This window comes from Puma concolor, chromosome B4 (genome assembly GCF_028749965.1).
Source record: "Puma concolor isolate L17-30 chromosome B4, mPumCon1.1.hap2, whole genome shotgun sequence".
NCBI classification, from domain to species: Eukaryota; Metazoa; Chordata; class Mammalia; order Carnivora; family Felidae; genus Puma; species Puma concolor.
In genome coordinates, this window is record NC_141673.1 from 81,274,322 (window position 1) to 81,296,478 (window position 22,157).

The following is a 22,157-nucleotide window of genomic DNA, read 5'->3' on the forward strand; positions in this document are numbered from 1 at the left end:
CCTCTTGAATAATATGCCTGATTGCACATAAGAAGCTTCTGGATAGGCAACAATTGGTAAAAGAAAAATACAGTTCCCCAAATAACACATACCTATACATACCAAACCAGTGCAGCAATGATAATAACAGCAACAGGAGCATAATCCCTATCTGTCAGAAATAATGCTTTGAAGACAAAAAGTTAATTGGAAGTTTATCAGATGTAAAGAGCAGTAGTATCCTTTTGAGATTTTTGGAAGCCCCAAGTGAGAACTGGATGGGGAATGCTATTTAGGTGCTAACTCCTCATCCAAATATAACATAAAGTTCTAATGGCCATCCTGCTTTATGATACATTATCTCACAAGTTAAAAAACAAAACATAGATCATTGAATTTTCAAAAATTAGCCTGACAATTATATTCAGCTTTTGTAGTGAATAGTATCAGAAAAAAAGATAGACTTATTTTGTAAAATATGATGAAATTCTTCAGAAAGTAATTTCAACACTCTTTTCTTTCTACTTTATTCTGGGATTTTTGAATCATATCTTCCGTATTGATCATCAACCACTATATATTTACATAGACTTCAGCAACAGATTTTTTCAGGTAGAGAGACAAACTTTAATTCAAATCAAATCTTTTCTATACTAAAAAATAAACTTTAAAATACACACAGCTTTCTTAATGAATATTTTCATTTTTAAAAGCCTAATTGCAGGGGCACCTATGTGACTCAGTTGGTTAAGTGTCTGACTCTTGACCTCGGCTCAGGTTATGATCTCACGGTTTGTGAGTTTGAGCCCCACATGAGGCTCTATGCCAACAACATCACAGAGCCTGCTTGGGATTCTTCTCCCTCTCTCTCTGCCCCTCCTCTACTTTCTCTTTCTCTCTCTCTCAAAATAAACAAAAATTAATTAAAAAATATATTATCTGCCAATCACAATACTATACATAAAATCACCTTTCACCTTGTATATTATGGTTACATAAACATATACTTATTCATAATAAAATTTGCTTTAAAATACTCATTTTAAAATCAACTTTATAAACAAATAATTAGCATTACAAACTGACTCCTAAATTGGATGTCAAGAGTTGAAAGACTTAATTGGGGAGAAAAAAATCAGAGTTAAAGTAGATTATAAAAAAATAATTTTCAGTATCTTAGCCTGTAATGTTACCAAAATGTTAGCTAATTATACCTGAAACCCTTGGTTTATCTCCATTTAATTGTTTTCCAAATTTTCTGGCCAGTAAGAAAATTACCTTCCCCCCTCCACCAAAATATTTGATTTCTGTTCTAAAGTATTAAAACCTTAAACAAGGGGAAATAGTTTCCTCATTGTTTCTAAAAGATTCACACATGTAAAATCTCACTAGTATGTGATTTAACAACATGGCACTTGCGTTATTTCTACTTTCTTGCCCTTGGGTTCTTTTCTCCATGTACTTTTCTGTTTCTTTTTTTCTATTTTTAAGGTATGAAGGTGTTCAGAACAAGCTTCCCCTGCCAAATGGGCTGCTTTGAGATGTGGGTTACTTTGCGCTGAAGTCATTCTAGGCCCAAAAGATTCAGGAAGAGCTTTCACCTCCCCCCTTAACTGCCTAAAAGAATTTAGATAGAGTCTTGGTCTAGGAAAAGAACTAACATCAGAGATAACTACAAGGAATATGGGCTTTGGGGTTTCTGGGTGGCTCAGTTGGTTAAGCATCCAACTTCAGCTCAGGTCATGATCTCACGGTCAGTGAGCTTGAGCCCTGCATCAGGCTCTGTGCTGACAGCTCAGAGCCTGGAGCCTGCTTCGGATTCTGTGTCTCCCTCTCTCTCTGCCTCTCCCCTGCTCATGCTCTTCTCTCTGTCTCTCAAAAATAAACGTTAAAAAAAAAAAAAAGAATATGGGCTAGGTGTGGTAATAAACTGGGGGCGGGGGGAGGCGTTGTTGGGGAAGCTTGGCAGGGCCCACAGAGCAAATTCCTCTCCGTGTCCCACAGTATCTGTAAAGCATGGCAAACATTTGTTTTCCTTGTTTATCTTCCTGTGAATTATGTTCCTCCCTTTTGAAATCTCAGGCTTGTACCCCCTTCTCCTTAGCTCAGGATAGCATGTAAGCCTCAAGTGCCTGACTGCCTGTGGGTATCACATTCTTATGGGGTTCCCGTATACACTTAATTAAATTTGTTTTTCTCCTGTTAATCTGTCTTATATCAATTTAATTAATAGACCAGCCAAAAGACCCTAGAAGGGTAGAGTAAAAAGTTTTCCTCCCCTATAGGTGCCAAGACCACAATATTTTTCTTCTCTGCCCAAGCAGAATGAGAGTGGGTGTTCAGTAACAATCTATCATTATCAATTTTCCTCTAAATGAATGCAAGGAATATTTTTAAACATTCCTGTGATCTGGAGATGTAATACGCTTATACTGAAATAAAAAGCCTAGTATGATCAAATGCCGGTGCCACACAAAAAACCATGTGATATTCAGGAGACCAAGCATAAATCACCCATTCCTTAATCTTAATTAAACCCAGATATAATTTTCTTTCATTTTAAATGCATTCCAGTTCAAAGTTAATCTTAAAAATTAAACCAATTATTTAAATGTTGGGGTACTTTTTTCTTTTAAATTATATTTTTGGATACTTTCATACATTCATATTAAATTTTACCCACTTTTCAACTAAAATGAACTCTTCTACCTTGTCCTAAACAAAAAGAAAATTTTATGTGAGATTCAAACTGTCTGACTTCTTGCCTATATTTATTATGATATTTTATTCATTTATTTTTTAAGTTTATTCTGGAGGGTGGGGAGAAGAGACAGAGAGAGGGAAACAGAGGACCTGAAGCAGGCTCTAAGCTGACGGCAGAGAGCCTGATGCAGGGCTCGAACTCATGAATCATGAGATCATGACCTGAGCCTAAGACACTTAACCAACTGAGCCATGCAGGTGCCCCTATAATATTTTTATTTTTAAGCTTTGCAACAGGTTTCTATATATATATACTTTTGTGATAAAGTCTGGGTTCTAAAAAATATATTTGATTAACAGTATCAAAGTTTTTGAAAGATAATGATGACAAATGAGTCATGATATATTAAGATAATGCTAGCTGCTATCAACAAATAATTCCAAAATTTTCACTGACTGAAAACAACATAAGTTTTCTTTGTTATTCATGGAAATGTCTTGAATGGCAGATTCCCTCCAAGTGATAATTCACAGACCCAATCTCCTCACACATGTGTTTCTGCCATTGCCAAAATCCTTAATGTTTTCTCTTACAGGCAAAGAGGAGATATGACAAAGCCCATCTAGTTCTGAACCATCTTGGCCAGTGAATGACACACATTACTTGCATTCCCAAATCACTGGTGGAAAACTAAGCTACTTGAACTTTGTTTACTGTCTAGAGAAATCATAATCTAAACTAAACTGTTGAATCTGAAAGGGATTATTTCATATTAGTGGTTTCACTTGATAGGTATTTCATGGGAGGATATAGGCAAAAGGACGCCTTTATGAATGACACCAACTCCACAAAAGCAAAGGAAAAGACCCGCTCCGGGAACACCAGCTAGTTGTTACAACCATATGTTAAGAAAGAGGAACAAATTTTGGTGGTTAGTTAGCTATCACTGCCATGCCTGCACAGGATGTATAAAAACTAAATTCAAAGATATATTATAAGTTCATCAGAGTAAAATTATAGAACATCAGGGATAAGAACGAACTATGAAAAATAACCAAAGCATAAAGACAGATGATCTATAAAATATCAATAACTGAACTAACATCAGGCATCTCATAAGAAGCATTACACATTAAAGACAGTGGAATAATACCTTCAGGAAAAACAACTGCTATAGTATATTACACAGTACTGAAATTCTTTTCACAAATTATGGTACAATAAAAAGTTTCAGAAAAAAAATGTTAAAGTTTCTACTTCATAATTAATAAAGACTATAAGAAGTAGATTGAACTCATGAAGGAGAGAAGGCAAGCAGTAACAGGTAAACAAAAAAAATCTGTAAACATGTGAGCACATCACAATAAAAATGTAAACAATCACAGTAATATTTGGGGGAATTTAAGGACTAGAACTAAATACTAAACAAGTATGGGTACATGGAGGCAAGAGTAAAAATGTGGTAAAGCCTGTACAATCTTTGTCCTTTAGAGAAGAGGAAGGGAAGTATGACAGAGAAGTTGAGACAGTACTTTCCCCCCAAATTTAAAAGGTCTGAAGCAAATATGTCATAATGAAATTGACAGGGTTCAGAACACACTATCCAAGACTCTGGCACCTTGACATACTAAATATTTTAGGCTGAAGGAATGTGAGAAATGGAAGGTGCAGGAAGAATCCTCTGACCTTCTCCTTTCCCCCTGACGCAAGTGGTAAGAACTTCTTGTCAGAAGTGCCCACCCTATACCCAGAAAAAAAGGAGCTTCCTCATTTCTGAAGACAGATGGGTGTCAAGAATCCAAAAGAACAGGTCTTACTAAATTGCCCCCAGTTCGCTTTGCTTATAGCCTTTTGTCCTATCATGTTTTTCCATGACTTTCCACTCTTCATCAAATCTAGTATAAAAATGGTCAGGTTTTACTGTATCTTGGTCTTATTTCCTTATTAAAGTTCCCATGTCATGAAAAAGTACATTAAGTAAATATATATGGTCATCTCTTTGTTAATTTGTCTTTTGTCACTTCAGTTTACAAGGCCCCAGCCAGAGAACTGAGGAAAATATTAGAAAAAAACATTTTTCCTCTGCTACAAAACCATATGTTAAATCTAATGCTATGCCTGTGATACTAATTTTGTGTTTGCTTTATTTAGTTACCAAAAATTACAATAAAATGTGACACGGGAAGTCTTAAAATTGATAGAGAAATTTTCCAGAATTTGTACGGAAATTATTTGAAAAAAATCAATTACCAAATGCTAATGGAAATTGTAACCACATAAAAAAAATCTAAGCATTCTGTCAAATAAAAAACCTTAAAAAATAACAATGAATGTGTGAACGATTTCTTGTATTTCAGGATAACGGACATCCCTTTGCATAAAAGTAATCACAGATAACAAAAGAACTAAATCTAGAGATTTTTCCATAGAACTACAACTACTAGTTATTGAGTAATTACTATATACTAGACACTTTGCTTCACTTAATCCTTATATAGCACCTATTAGATACTACAATTAACTCTAATTTAGAGATTTTAAAAAATAAGTACAAAGAAATTCTATAGTTGCCCTAATCCAAACTACTAATAAAAGATATCATTTGAAGTAGCTTCTTAGTCCACAAAAATATCAAAAAATTACATGTCCTTTCTTCCAACCTATCCCTTTAACTGGTTTGAGGTTAAAAACACCTAAAAAAGTAGGAATAATGGGATTCTTTCCTCTTACAATTCTGAAACTTGAAGGATGAGAAATTAAGAAGAAGGAATGCTGAAGATTAGCAATATGAAGACAATACTAAAACAGTGTCTATCAAAGTTCTCTCATAGATATTACCTGATTTGCCTTGGGCTCCAACTAAATTGTTAAGAATAAAAATTAATAGAGGAGAATCCTGTTAATCTGAATAGTAAACAAATATTCCCACTATTCTCATTATCAAGAAACTTAGAAAACATTGCCCCAAATGATGTTTCCTAATATTGTGGAAACAAAATATTCACAGATACCTGGATTCTTGTTAAAATACCACATTGAAGCCCCCAAATATGCTGGGTTTTGACTAAAAATAGCTAACTATTGCCAATTTCATAACATTCATATATTCTTTTGTCCCAATGGATCTACTGTATCAGACTCTGAAGGAAAGGGAACATTACTAAGGAATCCAAAGGATTTTCATGATAAAGCTAATGTGAGGGGAAAAATTACCATAAAGAGGAAATTAAGAATTCAAGATCCTAAAAAGTTTGGCAAAGTATGGTCTCTGGTTCATATTTAACCTGTAGCCTGATTTTGTAAATAAACTTTTATTGAAACATAGCAATGGTCACTCATTTACATATTGTTTATGGCTGCTTTCTCACTATACTGGCGGAGTTAAAACAGTTTTAGCAGAGAATCTAAAATATTTATTATCTACCCATTTTCAAAAAAATGTTGCCAACCTTCCCTAATCACAAAATAACACAACAAAGAGTTGTACATAATAAACCAACAAAAGACATAAAATGAAGTCAGTAACATAATCCAAAAGTAGGCACACACACACACACACACACACACACACACACACACACACAAACACACAAAGAAAACATGGAACAGACGGAAAACAAATAGCAGGATGGTACATATCAAAGTATGGATAATCACATTAAATGTAAAGAGTTTTAAAAACACAATAAAAAGGGGGTGCCTGAGTGGCTTAGTCCATTAAGTGTCCAACTCTTGATCTCAGCTCAGGTCTTGACGTCAGGGTCTTGAGTTCAAGCCCTTTATAGGCTCCACACAGGGCATGGAGCCTACTTCAAACAAACAAACAAACAAACAAACAAACAAACAAACAAATCCCACATAATAAAAAGGCAGTGGCTATTTGATTAGATAAAAGTAAGAGCCAACTACCTGCTTCCTGTAAGAAACCCATTTTAAACATACAGACAGAAATAGATTAAAAGTAAAGGGGGGAAAAAGTAAAAGTATAGGGGAAAATATATTATTCTGACAATAATCAAAAGACAGGTGAAGAAACTATATTAATATCAAACAAAGCAGATCTCATAACAAACAACATTATCAGAGAAAAGGCATTTCATAGTTAAAGAGAAAATTATATTAAGAGGGCTTAATCCGAAATGTTTATGTACTAAATAGAAGTGTGTCAAAATCACTAGCAAAAAAATAGAATTGCAAGGGAAACTACTCAAATCCATAAGCACAGTCAGATCTTTCAACACTTGCCTCTCAATAAGTGGCAGACAAGAAGAAAGAAAATTTGTAACAATAGAGAAGACTTGAACAACTCAATCAAAAACTTGATCTAAATGACACTTATAAAGAAACTCCAACAGAAGAATGTGCATTCTCTTCAAGTAGATAAGGAATATTTACCAAGACAGAGCATATCCTGAGCCATAAAACAAATCTCAAAAAAATATTTAAATCACATAATGTTCTCTGCCCACATTAGAATAAGATTAGAAATCAATAAAAGAGATACATGTAGAAAACCAGAAAATATTTTAACACTAAATAACACACTTCTAAATAACCCAAGGATAAAAGAAGAAATCAAAAGAAAAATTAAAAAGTATATTTAAGTCACTGAAAATGAAAACATGCCATTTAAAAATGTGAGACATGCACCTAACGTAGTACCTAGAAAGAAACATATCACTAAAGGCTTTTACTGAAAAATAAAAGTATCAGTCAATGGCCTAAGCTTCTGTTTTAAGACACCAGAATAAGTGCAAACTGAAATCCAATTAAACTAAATAAATAAAATAATAAAGGTCAGAGTATAAGTCAACGATATAGAAATAAGAAAAACACAAAAAATAAAATCAATGAAACCAAAAGCTGGTCTTTGAAAAGATTGAAAGAATCAATAAACTTCTACAAAACTAATCAGGAAAAGAGAAAAATGACAGATTACTAATACCTGGAATAAGATAAGAGACATCACAAAACTTGCTACAGATATAAAAGGACAACAAGAGAATATTATGAGAAAATACATATACATATATAACATAAATTATACATGTATTTGTTTGACAAAATCCAACATCTATTCCCAGAATAAAAACCAGGAGTAGAAAGAAAAATACTCGACCTAGTAGAGAGCTTTCATGAAGATATCTAGAGCTAACATGAAAAACTAAATGCTTTCTTCCCATGGTCAAGCAAAAGGCAAAGATATCCTTCCATATTGTACTATTGTACTAGAGGTTTTCAATATTGTACTAGAGGTTTAGCCAGTGCAGTAAGTTAAGAAAAATAAAAGACATTAAATTAAAAGGAAGATGGAATATCTATATTCTCAGACAACATAACTGACTATGTAGAAAATCCAATAGACTCTATCAAAACAAGGTGCTAAAACTCACAAGTGATTTTAGCATCATCACAGAATACAAGACCAATATACAATTGTATTTTTTTGTACAACATGCACTGGATAATTGAAGTTGAAAAAATATAAAAGTCAAAGCAGCACTAAAAAAAGAAGAAGTGTTGTGGAGTAAATCTGACAAGATGTGCTAGACCTGAACAGTAAAAATTTTAAACGTTACTGACAGAAATTAAAAAATACTTAAATAAGTGGAGCAGTATACCATATTCTTAGGTAACAAGACAACATTGTAAAGTTGTCAATTACATCCAAATAGATTCAACACAATCCCAAGCAACATCTGTGACAGCGTAAGAAATATATATTTGGTCTTCATTCCAAGCTCCTATCACAGAGCTTCTAAAAAGCCTTGGGATTTCCTTAGAGATAGGAGTAAAAGGAGTATCTTTTGTTATTCACACCAAGCCCCCTTCAATTATGCCCGAGTTTATGTTAATGAAATGACTCTTGGTGGACCCCAACGTAGCTTCAGAATGGGGCTGTCAGAAGAACCAACCATGTGAACAGAGGTTGGAACATTCAACCTTACCCCCTTCCTCAACCTTTAGGAAGAGGGGAGGGGCTGGAGATCGAATCAATCATCAATGGTCAGTGATTTAATCAGCTATGCCTATGTAATGGAATCTCCATAAAAACAAGAAGATTTAGATAGCATCCAGATTGGTGAACTGGGTAAACTGGAAGAGTGACACACCTGGAGAGGGCACAGAAACTCCACGATACCCTGGCTGCCCCCACATATTACCCTTTACATCTCTTCTGTTTGGCTGTTCCTGAGCTGTATCCTTTATAATAAACTGGTAATAGTAAGTAAAACACATTCCTGAGTTCTGTGAGCTGTTCTAGCAAATTATCAAACCTCAGGAGGGGCTTGTGGAAAGTCTTGATTTATAGCCATTTGATCAGAAATACAGGAGGTCCAGGGACTGAGAGGGGGTTACAGGAGCTCCCTGATTCATAGCCTGTTGGTTAGGAGTACAGAATGCATAGAACTTGCAACTGGAATATGAAGTGGGGTAAGTCTTATGGGACTAAGCCCTTAATCTGAACTTTGCACTAACTCTGGGTACTGTCAGAATTAAACTGACAGAGCACCTGGGTGGCCAGTCAGTTAAGCATCTGATTCTTGACTTTGGCTCAGGTCATGAGCACACAGTTCATGAGTTTGAGCCCTACCTCGGGCTCTGTGCTGGTGGTGTGGAGCCTGGTTCAGATTCTCTCCCTCTCTCTCTACCCTTCCCCTGCTCTCTCTCTCAGAATAAATACATAAACTTTTTTTTTTAAAAAGAGAAGAATTAAATTGACTTATACAACAACCAGCAGGGGAACTGGAGAATTGCTTGATGTTGAAACTCACACATTTGTTGGCAGAAATGATATGAGTAACACAGCTCCTATCATCTCAGCATGCTCTGCGGTAGAAACTGACAGGCTGATTATACAATTTATATGTAAGTGCAAAGAACACAGACTAGCCAGAACAAGTTTGAAATATAAGAACAATATTGGAGGACTTCTGCTATCTGACTTCAAGACTAGTAGTATAGGAGTTATGATATGTAAATGGAACCAATAGAGAGTTAAGTAATAAACACACACATATCTTATTAATTTTTAATAAGGTACAAAGAAAATTCATGAGTGAAAGAACAGTCTTTTTTTTTTTTTTTAATTTGAGAGGGAGAAAAAGAGCAAGTGTGAGGAGGGAAGAGGGGCAGAGGGAGGGGGAGGGAGGGAGGGAGGGAGGAAGGGAGACAGAGAATGAGAGACAGACGGGGGGGGGGAGAGAGAGAGAGAGAGAGAGAGAGAGAGAGAGAGAGAAAGAATCTTAAGCAGGCTCAGTGCTCAGTAAGGAGCCTGATGCAGGGCTTGATCACACGACCCTGGGATCACGACCTGAGCCAAAATGAAGTCAGATGCTCAACTGATAGAGTCATGCAGGCACCCCTCAAGGACACAGATAATTTTAAAGTAAATGAATGGAAAATGAAAGACCATATAACTAGTAAGCATAACAGAGTTAAATTAACTATGTTATTATAATACAAAATAGATATTAAGATAAGAAATACAATAGGAGGATTTAACAACTACAAATTCACATGCATTCAACAATAAAGCACCAAAATACAAGACAAAAAAAAACCTGACAAAATTGAAAGAAATAGACAAAATCAATTACAATTGGAGAGATCAACACTCTTTTTCTCAGTAACTGAAAGAAGAAAATACAATCACTGCATTTTGAAGAACTGAAAAACATCAACCATATTGACCTAATTTGTCATTTATAGAACATTCTACCCAGCCACAGTAGAATATACATTCTTTTCAAATGTACACAGTATATTCATAAAGATAGAATATATGTTAAGCTACAAAACAGGTCTTAATACACTGAAAATAAATGATTCAATACAGAATATATTCTCAATACAAAACAATTTAAATTAGAAATCAATAAAAAAAAGAAAGCTAGAAAAAAATCTCAAAATATGGGAAATGTAAACAACACAACACACTTCTAATGAGCACCGGGTGTTGTATATAAGTGATGAATCACTCAATTCTACAACTGAAACTAATATTATGCAGTATGTTAACTAACTGGAATTTAAATAAAAATGTGAAGCTAACTAACACTGTATATCTCATTGGTTAAACAAAAATCTTAAAGAAATTTTTGAACATCTCAAGCAAAATGAAAATGAAAACATGCCATATTACAATATGTGGAATATAGTCAAATTGGCTATTAGCATAAACGTGATAGCTCTAAAATCATGTATTTGTACTTCCATTTTGAGAACTATAAAAAATACAGCAAATCAAACTCAAAGGAATAATAAAGGTCAGACCAGCAATAAAATAATAAAAAAAGAAAGAAAAAAAAATCAATGGAACCAAAAACTGCTTCTTTTTTTTTTTTTAATTTTTTTTTTCAACGTTTATTTATTTTTGGGACAGAGAGAGACAGAGCATGAACGGGGGAGGGGCAGAGAGAGAGGGAGACACAGAATCGGAAACAGGCTCCAGGCTCCGAGCCATCAGCCCAGAGCCTGACGCGGGGCTCGAACTCACGGGCCGCGAGATCGTGACCTGGCTGAAGTTGGACGCTTAACCGACTGCGTCACCCAGGCGCCCCGAAAAACTGCTTCTTAAAAAAGATTAACAAAGTACTAAATCTAAACCAATTGATATAAATTCCCACTATGAAGAAAAGAAGAAAGGACATCACTATAAATCTTACAAAAGAACAATAAAACACCATTATATTTTTCCGATAAATTTAACAATTTAAGTGCAAAGCAAGGTTCCTTGAAAGACATAAATTACTAAAACTAATAAACAGAAAATTAGTAATTAAAAACTGTCTCAACAAAGAAAATTATATACCTATATGGCTTCTCCAGTGGATCCCACCAAATATTTAAAGAAAAATAATACTATTCCTATTCCAATCCTTTTAGAAAACAGAGAAGGCAGAAATACTTTTTTATGAGGCCAGTTTTCCTGACACCAAAACTAGAAATAGGTATTACAAGAAAACAAAAACAAAACCAAAAACTACAGACCTATATTCATCATGAACACAGACACAAAAATACTCCACAGAATTTTATCCCACTGAATCTTTCAGTATATAAAATAAAAATTTCTCATTAACAATAGGATTTATCCCATGAACATAACCAGTTTGATATATGAAATTCAATAATATAATATATAACATTACATAAAAAAGAAACACATGATTATGTCCATAGATACAGAAAACTAAATGAACAAAAACTAAACACTCATGATTTAAATAAAACTCTTAGAAAAATAGTAATAAAAGATAACTTCCTCAACAAATGGCATCTATGGAAAACCTAGAATTACTATTACACTTAAGGGTTAAAGACTAAGAATTAGGAATAAGTCAAGACGCTGTCACCACATATATTAAATGTTATACTGGAGGACCTAGCAGTTAAATATCAAGAAAAAGAAATGAAAGACATACAAATTGCAAACAAAGTATAATCCTAAATAATATGGAATACTGAGTAATTTCCAGATGACATTATAAGGTACAGAGAAAATCCTAGAAAACTGACAAAAAAGTTACAGACTTAAAAGATGAATTTACCAAGATTTCAGGATGAAGAGCAATATACAAAAAACCAATTGCATTAATACACTAGCAAAGAAAATCTGAAAATATAATTTTAAAATTCCATTTATGAGAGTATTCTAAAAATGAAATACAAATAAATTTAACAAAGTATACTGATCTTATATACTGAAAACCACAAAACATTATTGAGAAATTAAATATGATCTAATAAAATGGAGAAAAACACTATGTTCACGGATACTTTAAGATTCAATATTGTTAAGGGGCGCCTGGGTGGTGCAGTCGGTTAAGCGTTCGACTTCATCCAGGTCACGATCTCGCGGTCCGGGAGTTCGAGCCCCGCGTCAGGCTCTGGGCTGGTGGCTCAGAGCCTGGAGCCTGTTTCCGATTCTGTGTCTCCCTCTCTCTCTGCCCCTCCCCCATTCATGCTCTGTCTCTCTCTGTCCCAAAAATAAATAAAAAACGTTGAAAAAAAATTAAAAAAAAAAAAAGATTCAATATTGTTAAAATGGCATTTTTTTTCTAAATTAAGCTATAGATTATGTAATTCTAATCAAAATCACAACAGTCTTTTTTTTTTAAATGGAAACGGACAAGCTGAATATAGAATGTATGTAAAAGAAAACGCTTATTATCGGGGCGCCTGGGTGGCTCCGTCGGTTGAGCGTCCGACTTCACCTCAGGTCACGATCTCGCGGTCCGTGAGTTCGAGCCCCGCGTCGGGCTCTGGGCTGATGGCTCAGAGCCTGGAGCCTGCTTCAGATTCTGTGTCTCCCTCTCTCTCTCTCTCTGCCCCTCCCCCGTTCATGCACAAGCAGGAGAAAGGGGCAGGGAGAGAGGAAATCTTAAGCAGGCTTCACACTAAGCATGGAGTCCAATGTGGAGCTCGATCCCAAGGCCCAAGGATCATGACCTGAGCCAAAATCAAGACTCGGCGGCTCAACCAACTGTTATTTTATTTTATTATTTTTAACGTTTATTTATTTTTGAGACACAGAGAGACAGAGCATGAACGGGGGAGGGGTAGAGAGAGAGAGGGAGACACAGAATCCGAAGCAGGCTCCAGGCTCTGAGCCATCAGCCCAGAGCCCAACGCAGGGCTCGAACTCACGGACCACGAGATTGTGACCTGAGTTGAAGTCGGATGCTTAACCGACTGAGCCACCCAGGCTCCCCATCAACCGTTATTAAAGCAAGTAAACTAATCAATAGTAGCAAACACAGATCAGTGGTTGCCTAGGGTTAGGGTTGTTGAGGGTGGATGACTGTAGAAGGGCATGAGATAATGTCTTGGGTTGATGGAAATGTTCTGTATCTTGATTGTGACAGTGGATAAACAGGTGTATACATCTCTCAATAACGAGGGTATTTTCCTGCACCTAGAGCATACACAAAAAAGTTGATAGGCTTGGGTGATCCAGCAAAATACAGAATAAACCCATAATCTTTTTCTCACAGAATTTACATTCTGGTACGGGATTCAAATGATACTTGTATTTCTTAGGGAAGACACTGGAAGATAATACATTAAAAAATGTATGTTGGGAGGCCCCTTGGTGGCACAGTAAGTTGAGCACCAGACTACTGATCTAGGCTCAGGTCAGATCGTGAGTTCAAGCCCTGCAGTGAGCTCTGCACTGATGGTGCAGAGCCTCCTTGGGATTCTGTCTCTCCTTCTTTCTGTCCCTCCCCTGCTTGTGTGCACTCCTGTGCTCTCTCTCTCTCTCTCTCTCTCAAAATAAATAAATAAACTTAAAAAAAAAGTGTGTTGGTGGCTACTGGACATTTTTGACAAGGCACTGCAAGTAATAATATAGATAGTTTATTTTGTGTGCTTGGGTAACATTCCATATATACATCTGTTAATAGCACTTAAGAGATTTTAAATAGTAAATTGTACATATCCTTCACAGAAATTTGGATTTTACAAGTGCTGACAGAAAGGAACTAAGAAAATTTATGAGTGTTACAATTCAAAAGTATAAATAATATTTAAAATTTACATCTATGCACATATACATCCCTCCACCCCCAGTCACACACATACACACACACACACACACACACACACACACATGCACACATCAAAATGTGTGCTTACCTAATAAAGGTTAACCTCCACTCATTACTTCCTCCTTCTTGGGTACTCTGGTCTATCCATTTTTTCTTTTTAAATCTTTAGTCTTACTAACTTGGCTCTTGCCCATAAGAGCAAGTTTAAATGAGTTCAACTTCTAGGCCAAAATACAAGGAGGATAAAATTTCCCCTTCATAGCTCCTTCTACCTACAGTGTGCTGTCTTATTTTAATGATCTAATAAGCTTTTAAAGACTTACCTTCTGTTTCTATTTTTTCATCTTCTTTTTTACTCATATGATTATCTACTTCGATCCTCCACCATTCCACTGAAACTATTCTTGTTAATGACACTTTCTTGTTGTCATATCCAGCAGTCATTTGTAAATCCATACCTTACTTACTTATTTTACATCATTTGAAAATGTTAACCACTCACTCTTTTGTAAAATGCTCTCTTCCTGTGACTTAGGTATACTAGGCATTTGGTTTCTTCCTTTTTCTCTTGCCAGTTTACAGTTTCCTTCATGAGCTCTCTTAGCCTATCCATTATTTATTGAGGTCCTTCAGGACCCTAGATGGAATTTATTTTCTCATTCTATATATCCTCTGGTCTCATCCACAGCCATACTTTCAATGACCTTCTATATACTTCTGACTTCCAAATTAATTCAAAACCAGATTTCTCATAGTTCTAGACTCTGTATTCAACTCTGTTATGCACTCTGATCTTGTATATTCCACAGGCACTATAAACTCAACATGTCTAAAACACAAAATTTTCAACCCTAACCATGCTCCAGGTCTTAAGTTTCCTATTTCACTACACTGCCAAAACCAAAAATCTGGTCATCATCCACAAAAATATATTTATGTATATAAATACATATTTATGTATATAAAATGTGTGTGTTGGTGTGTGTGTAAATATATCCTTTATCAATCAACATTTACTTCCTCTTTTTTATTCCCACATATTCTCTGGTTTCTGTTCCCTTAATATGACTCAAAACCATCAAAATCTCTCTTTCCCACGCACCCACCTTACTTTGGGCCACCACCATTCTTACTTGAATAACTGTAATGGCTGTTTAAGAAGCTGTTATGTGCTTCTCATACTGTCTTTCATCAATTCATTTTTATAAACTTTAGCCAGAGTAATTATGACTAAAATGTAAATCCAAACAAATGTCATGTCTCTAGTAATGTCTTAAGGACCCAATTTCCTGTCAGACAAGGTCCTTTATTATCCTTTCTATTGCATACAATAATCTTTCATTTGGCAGTCTTAAATAGCCTCACCCACCCTTGCCAAGCATTTATATTATAATCTCTCATTTAAAGGATTGTGAATACGTTATTCCATCTACCTCTCTCATGCTAAGTTCTCAGTTCTGACCTCACTTAGACCCATGAACCCTGAGAGAACTCATCATTAGTCCAATAAGTCTTCCCTTAACCTATATGAAGGAACTACATACCCTTTAATATAACATAATTATTTATTCTATCATAGCTTACCATAGTTTTACAATAATGTCATGTTTCCACCTGCTTAATAAAAGGGCTGGGTCTTGCTCATATTATATTCATATAATCCAGCAGAATGCCAGTCATAAAAAAGGCCCTCATTAAATAAGGAAGAGAGAGAAGGCCAAAATTTGGTCTAGCATTCAAATACTAGATGAGGCCCCAAGACAAATGTATAAAAATTTAAAGACCACTTTTTTAAATCAAACACAAGATAAAACATGAACTACAAATAAGTAGCCTTTCTACTACAGACTGGAAATTAGAAAATGTGAGTCATAACCTTGGTTCTGGGAGGAGCCATACAAATGATCTTGACCAAGAATAGCAAAGATGATAATAATTCAGCCAATACCAGCTGAACACCTAGAATGTGCCAAGTTCTATTCTAAGCACTATGGAGGTCTGATGTCATATAATACTCATAGCAATACTATGAGGTAGGAATTACTTGTATATACATTTTACAGGTAAGAAAAATGAGGCACAGAGAGGCTAAGGACATTCCATAGTACACAGTTAAGTGACAAAGTCAAGCAGTCAGATTTCTGAGCATCTGCTTGCAACTACTCTGAATATACTTGCTTTTCCCTTAAATTCTCAATTTGAAAAAAAAAAAAACAATAAAAAAAGGGAAAGGTATGCATGTGTACACACACACACACACACACACACACACACACACACACACACACAGGCTAAATTAAATTATTCCTAAGGAACCATCCAGCTATTATTTTTGTTAAATTAAATTTATTAATTTCTTTTTTTTTTTCAACGTTTTTATTTATTTTTGGGACAGAGAGAGACAGAGCATGAACGGGGGAGGGGCAGAGAGAGAGGGAGACACAGAATCGGAAACAGGCTCCAGGCTCCGAGCCACCAGCCCAGAGCCCGACGCGGGGCTCGAACTCACGGACCGCGAGATCGTGACCTGGCTGAAGTCAGACGCTTAACCAACTGCGCCACCCAGGCGCCCCAAATTTATTAATTTCAAATTTCAAATGGCATCTAATGAAATATGATTAGAAAAACAAGTGTGGGATCACCATTTATATTTTATGTGATTTGGCCTACTAATCATATCCCCTTTTAGTGTTTGGTTTTTAAATGGCATTTCATCACACTGTATATCATACTCTAAATATCCTGAGGTAGTCTTAGCCTGTTTTTCACCAAATGTTTCCAAATCGTCGATGAACATGGGATATCCTTCCGCTTACTTAGGTTATTTTTAATTTCTTTCAGCCTGTTTTGTAGTTTTCAGCAGACAAGTCTTTCACCTCCTTTACTCCGAGGTATTTTATTCTTTAATGTGCTATTGTAAACTGAATTGCTTTCTTAATTTCTTTTTTGAAATATTCATCAAGAATGTATAGAAATACAACTGATTTTTGTGTGTTAATCTTTTAACTTGCAACTTTGCTGAATTCATTTATTAGCTCTGTTATTGGCTTTTTTTGATAAGGCATTGTAAGAAAAAGACAAAGTCAGCAATGAATTCACAAGAAGAAGACAATTCATAAGAATCGAATTACAGGTAACAAAAAAAGTTCAGAAATTTGAGGACTTGCAGGAATAACTATCTTCCCAATGTCAACTTACAAAAGAAACAACTGAGAAAGTCTCTGAGCAACAAAAGGCCAACTACATTCAATCTTACAGCAAGTACTGAATCAAGTATATGTTAGCTACACCCACTATTAAGGATGCAATGGATTAAAATGTCTCCAAGCACAGACCTAATAAGCCTATTACTGTTACTGTCCTCTATATACTTTCATTTGGAACAAATGGTCTGGAGAAAGAGACCCCTGGAATTTCTTAAACCCATGCTTGATAAACAAAGTTATCTTTAATCAGAAAAAGAGAGAGACATAGAAACATGGGCAACCATAGGGGTAAAATCATATAAACAAATTAAATGTAGGAAGTAGTTCTCTAAAATAACTGTGGGTTTACCTTTCACAAATGGAACTGATTGTAATCAAACAGATAAGGAGCCAAAAGAACCATTATTCTGAACTGCCACAATCTGCCATCTAAAGTAACCCATGTCTCCCAATTTTCTACAGTCAAAAAGCAGGCTAAGAAATGGCATACTCACCAATACTCATATTAGATATTGCCAACAAAGATATTGAAGAATTTAAAACCTACAAGACCATGAAGAACAATGGACTAGAAACTCTGTCCCTAAAGCCTAAACAGAATCATGGTCAATCAAAGAGCAATCCTATCCCCATAACACACGTTATTTAATCTGTCCGTTGAGATTTTAGAATTGCTACATACTAATGACAGCTGTTCATCTGATTCTTCAACCTTCCTACTGAGAGTGTTTACAGTAAATACCTTTATCTTGCTACTATATACTAAATATGTTGAAGGTAAACAACATGTATTTTAGTTTCTAGTTCTTTAGATCAAAAGGGACTATATATCGGGACCTGATAATGTAGACATTATGGTACATCATTCCCTACCTATCATCCAAAGATCCTGGACTTTTGAGCTTGAGGCCATAGCTTGGAAAGAACTTTCAGATTTTCTCCCAAGGAGACAGGGTAAGCAAATTTGCCAGTAAGATGGAAACTGGGAATATTTGGCAACCATAAGAGCCAACTGTGGCATAATTAATGCTGTTTACCAAATATTTCCTGTTCCCTCCCTTTCATATTCATAGTAGGATCTCACTACCTGACCTCATTATGATGAAGTAAAGCACTACTGATATAAATTGAGAGTGGAAGCGTCATTTCCAGTCCAGAATATTTAATTACTGGTAGGATATTTGGGCTTCTATTCATTCTGCAATGTTAAAAGGTATTGTTCCACATAGGAACTACACTAGGGTGAAGACAAAATGGGACTAGGGCCCAAGACATTGTATCTGTATCTGTAGCATGATTAAGATATAAGTCTTTGCTGTCTGAAGCCAGAGAGACAGGGCATAACCTGCCCTGCCCTGGCTAATACATAATTTATGCTATTTCACAGTTCTGTGATCTTAACTCTTCTCCATAATTTTTCTGTCCATTCACAAAGTCATACACTTCATAGTTCTGGTGACCTAGTATTTCGACACCAAAAAGAGTATAGTTGTTATATTAAATTTATAAAATTCCCTATGTATTTCTTCTTCCAAGCCATTTATTAAAATGACACTGAAAAATATTTAATAGAATTGACCCTAATCTTGGTAATAGGGTAGCATATTTATGTCTCCATTTAAATTCTACACCTAACTTTGTTTTCCAAATTCTCAGTATGCTTTCTCATGATATAAAAGAGTTCCTTTAAACAAAGCTGGTTTTATTTTCACCTACCAAGTTTTACATTATTTACAAGTGTTTCTGGGAATTTCTTGAATATATTATTTACACTATAACACCTCCATAAATGCTCAACTGATTGTTCAATGTAATCATGTCTTTATGTCTTCTAAGACATTAAATCAAGAAAAGAAACAAATTTAATGGAAAAATTAAAATAGAAACCAATGTCTATATGCAATGAAAGGTAACTTAAACATAAATAAGTACTTTAAAAAATGCAAATATTATTTATAAATCTCATAGCACTAAAAATCGTTTCACATGCCATAATACGTACACAGTCATCTCTTTGCCTCTGTTATTTGATGAATAATACTATAACTCAGAAATTAACATAAGAATCATTAATTTGGTGGAAAGCCACATATTTTAGGCCTTTAGCTCTATTTTTAGTCTTTCATAAAATTCCCAAACTTTAACATTGAGTTTACATAAGCATAGTTTTTTCCTCCAAAATACACCAAGGAAAGTAAATGGCACGAAACTGAATAAACAGTTATAGAGCTCTCAGGGGAGGAGAGTCAGAAAAGTATAAATATATAATGGATGTGCAATTTTATTACCTGAGTATTTAACAACTCTTCACACTTGTGTGCTTGTTTCTCAATTGCAGAAATGTACTGTTTTTCAATAGCTTCTACTTGTTGCTTAACTGAAGACTGCAGTAGTGCCTAAAAACAAGCAAAAAAGTCATTTGGATCTCAGACAAAACTTGGAGTCTACTGTTGGCATGGGAATTTTTTTTGACAGTTGTACATATCTGAAATACAACACTCTTCTGCATTACAAAATACACATTTGTGAATATTGAACACATTCATATATAACCTACTTTAAGCTTTCAGTTTTAAGTTTTCCTATTGCCAACACTACAGTTTTTTGGCTCCGATGTTACTTCCACACACCTTCTCCTTAAAAAAGGCCAAGTCATAGAAGATGATAAAGAGGGTGAGTAGTTCTGTTAAATATAAATTCAGTTCGGTGAAGACCACACAGGATGAGGAGTGTATGAAAGCTGCTGAAAAAAAAAAAAAAAAAAGAAAAAGAAAAAGAAAAAAAAAACAGACATATTTCACTGGCTGACAAAACTCCACATCCTCTCGGCACACTGTAATATCCCATGGGCCAAGCATGATCTTCAAGACCACAAGTCAAGTGAAAGCAGATGGAAACTCTGAGCAATTTCATACATAAAAGAACTGCCCCCCAGGAAGTTCACGCCCCTAATATAAAAAGGTAGAAGTCAAAGTGTGGAAGTCAGAATCTCAAGGCAGTATTCATAAGGAGTAATAAAACTTGGGAGACTGGACAAACTTAAGTGGGTAGTGTAAATGCTGGAACCTCAGTCAGCTAAATATAAAGACGTTAACACTATCTTAAGGGAAGCCAAATCAGCATTTGAAGATGTTCCACCCACTCACTTCCTTATTGGAAATGCTTAATACATTATTATCTTTTTTCTTTCCTTTTTATGAAAGCATTATATGTTATACTTAACATGTTCCCAATATTATATTACATGCTATTTATAAATTCTAAATCATTCTAAAATATGTATTCAACCATATACATAAGAATTCTTTAGCAAATATTCTATTTTTGAAGGTCTCTCTGGATAATAAACTACTCATAATCGAAATAGTAAGTTGAAACAGACACATGTCTTATAGAAAACAGACCTTTGGCACATTCACCAAGAAAAGAAAAATAAGCCAAATCTCTTCAATAATCTCTGTTTTGAAAATAGATTTACTTGGTTGGAAACAACATGCATTAAAGAGCTAAATAAATAAATATGCATGTATTTTTAAAAACTTACACAAAAATATTTTTTAAACCTCAGGATAAGTCTCAAATTTTCAGATAATTAACTTTCTTTTGCAAATGTTAAACTGTCTGATGATGCTACCACTCCTATAATTCAATAGTTGTCACTCTGAAGCTGCATAATTACTAGCAAAGTAGTAAAGGAAAATAAAGCTCTGACTGAGGTTTAACCAAAATTTAAAGAAGTGCTTTACCGAACTGCTTTAGCCCTTCATTTATTCATTATACATCCTCTAAAGATTTCATAATGATTAATTTATATAAGGCCACAAAATTTAACCACTTAAACTGTGATTCGATAATGTAAAATTATAATTTACCTTTGGTAAAATATAATATAGCGTTGGACTTCAGGAAATTTAAAGAACAGTATAGTCATAAACAATTCTCTTGAGTATATTCATGACATCTTTCATAGATAGAAAAATGCCATTCTTTTCTGGGAATTTGGATATGACAGACTGTTTTGCTTAATAGAAAAAACTGTTTTCACTTTCTTATTTGCCATGGTTTCAAATAATCTCACAGTTTAACCAATTTTAGCAGATTTCATAGATTATATAGATCTTTAGTAGATTCCTCCTTTGGAGGAACAGGTAAGTTAGTGAAACAACATTTTCTCACCATTATTAAGAAACACAATTAAACAGTATTTTTTTTCTAGTAATTTATTTGTACACCATATGCTCATTTTCATCCAAACTTCAAGGAGGCAAGTACTTACTATAGGACAATGAGTCAAATAAGAGCCAAAGCTATGGTTATGGAACATGGCGAAAAGCTATGCAGAAGTAACCAGCCTTTTATATAGTTCAAACCTCTCATCTTAGCCCCATTCAGTTACTTAAATCCACCCATCTGCAGAAGGGACATGAAGGAAGATACTAGGAATACAAGGATTTAAAAAAAAGTCTCTCCTCACTGAGTGCAGTCTATTGTTGAAGAGAAACATTCTCTAGATAACCACACACCACAGGAATATGCAAGGTATGTATTAAAGAAAAGATGCCCGAAGTCTGCCTGTAAGGTTCACTGTTATATGCAAAGAATATTAAATAGATAAGAATAGTTGGAGTTAAGAGTGGAGGCAGGAAGGTAGCAAACTAAGCAGGTGCCAGATATAAGAAAACCTTGTATGTAATAACAAGAGAGTTTTAAAAT

General features: G+C 34.8%; 1 protein-coding gene across 27 annotated transcripts in view; it reads right to left on the bottom strand.

Moving 5' to 3' along the window:
* The window catches only part of CCDC91 (coiled-coil domain containing 91), a 362,057-nt gene that overhangs the window by 125,518 nt on the left and 214,382 nt on the right, over positions 1-22,157 (bottom strand). For 25 of the 27 annotated variants that reach the window (XM_086713753.1, XM_086713739.1, XM_086713733.1 and 22 more), the window contains one exon: positions 19,733-19,840. The exons of the other annotated variants lie outside the window; for them this stretch is intronic. In XM_086713753.1, the coding sequence (XP_086569879.1) occupies positions 19,733-19,840 (108 nt within the window). The remainder of the gene's footprint in view (positions 1-19,732; positions 19,841-22,157) is intronic. 27 annotated transcript variants of the gene reach the window in all.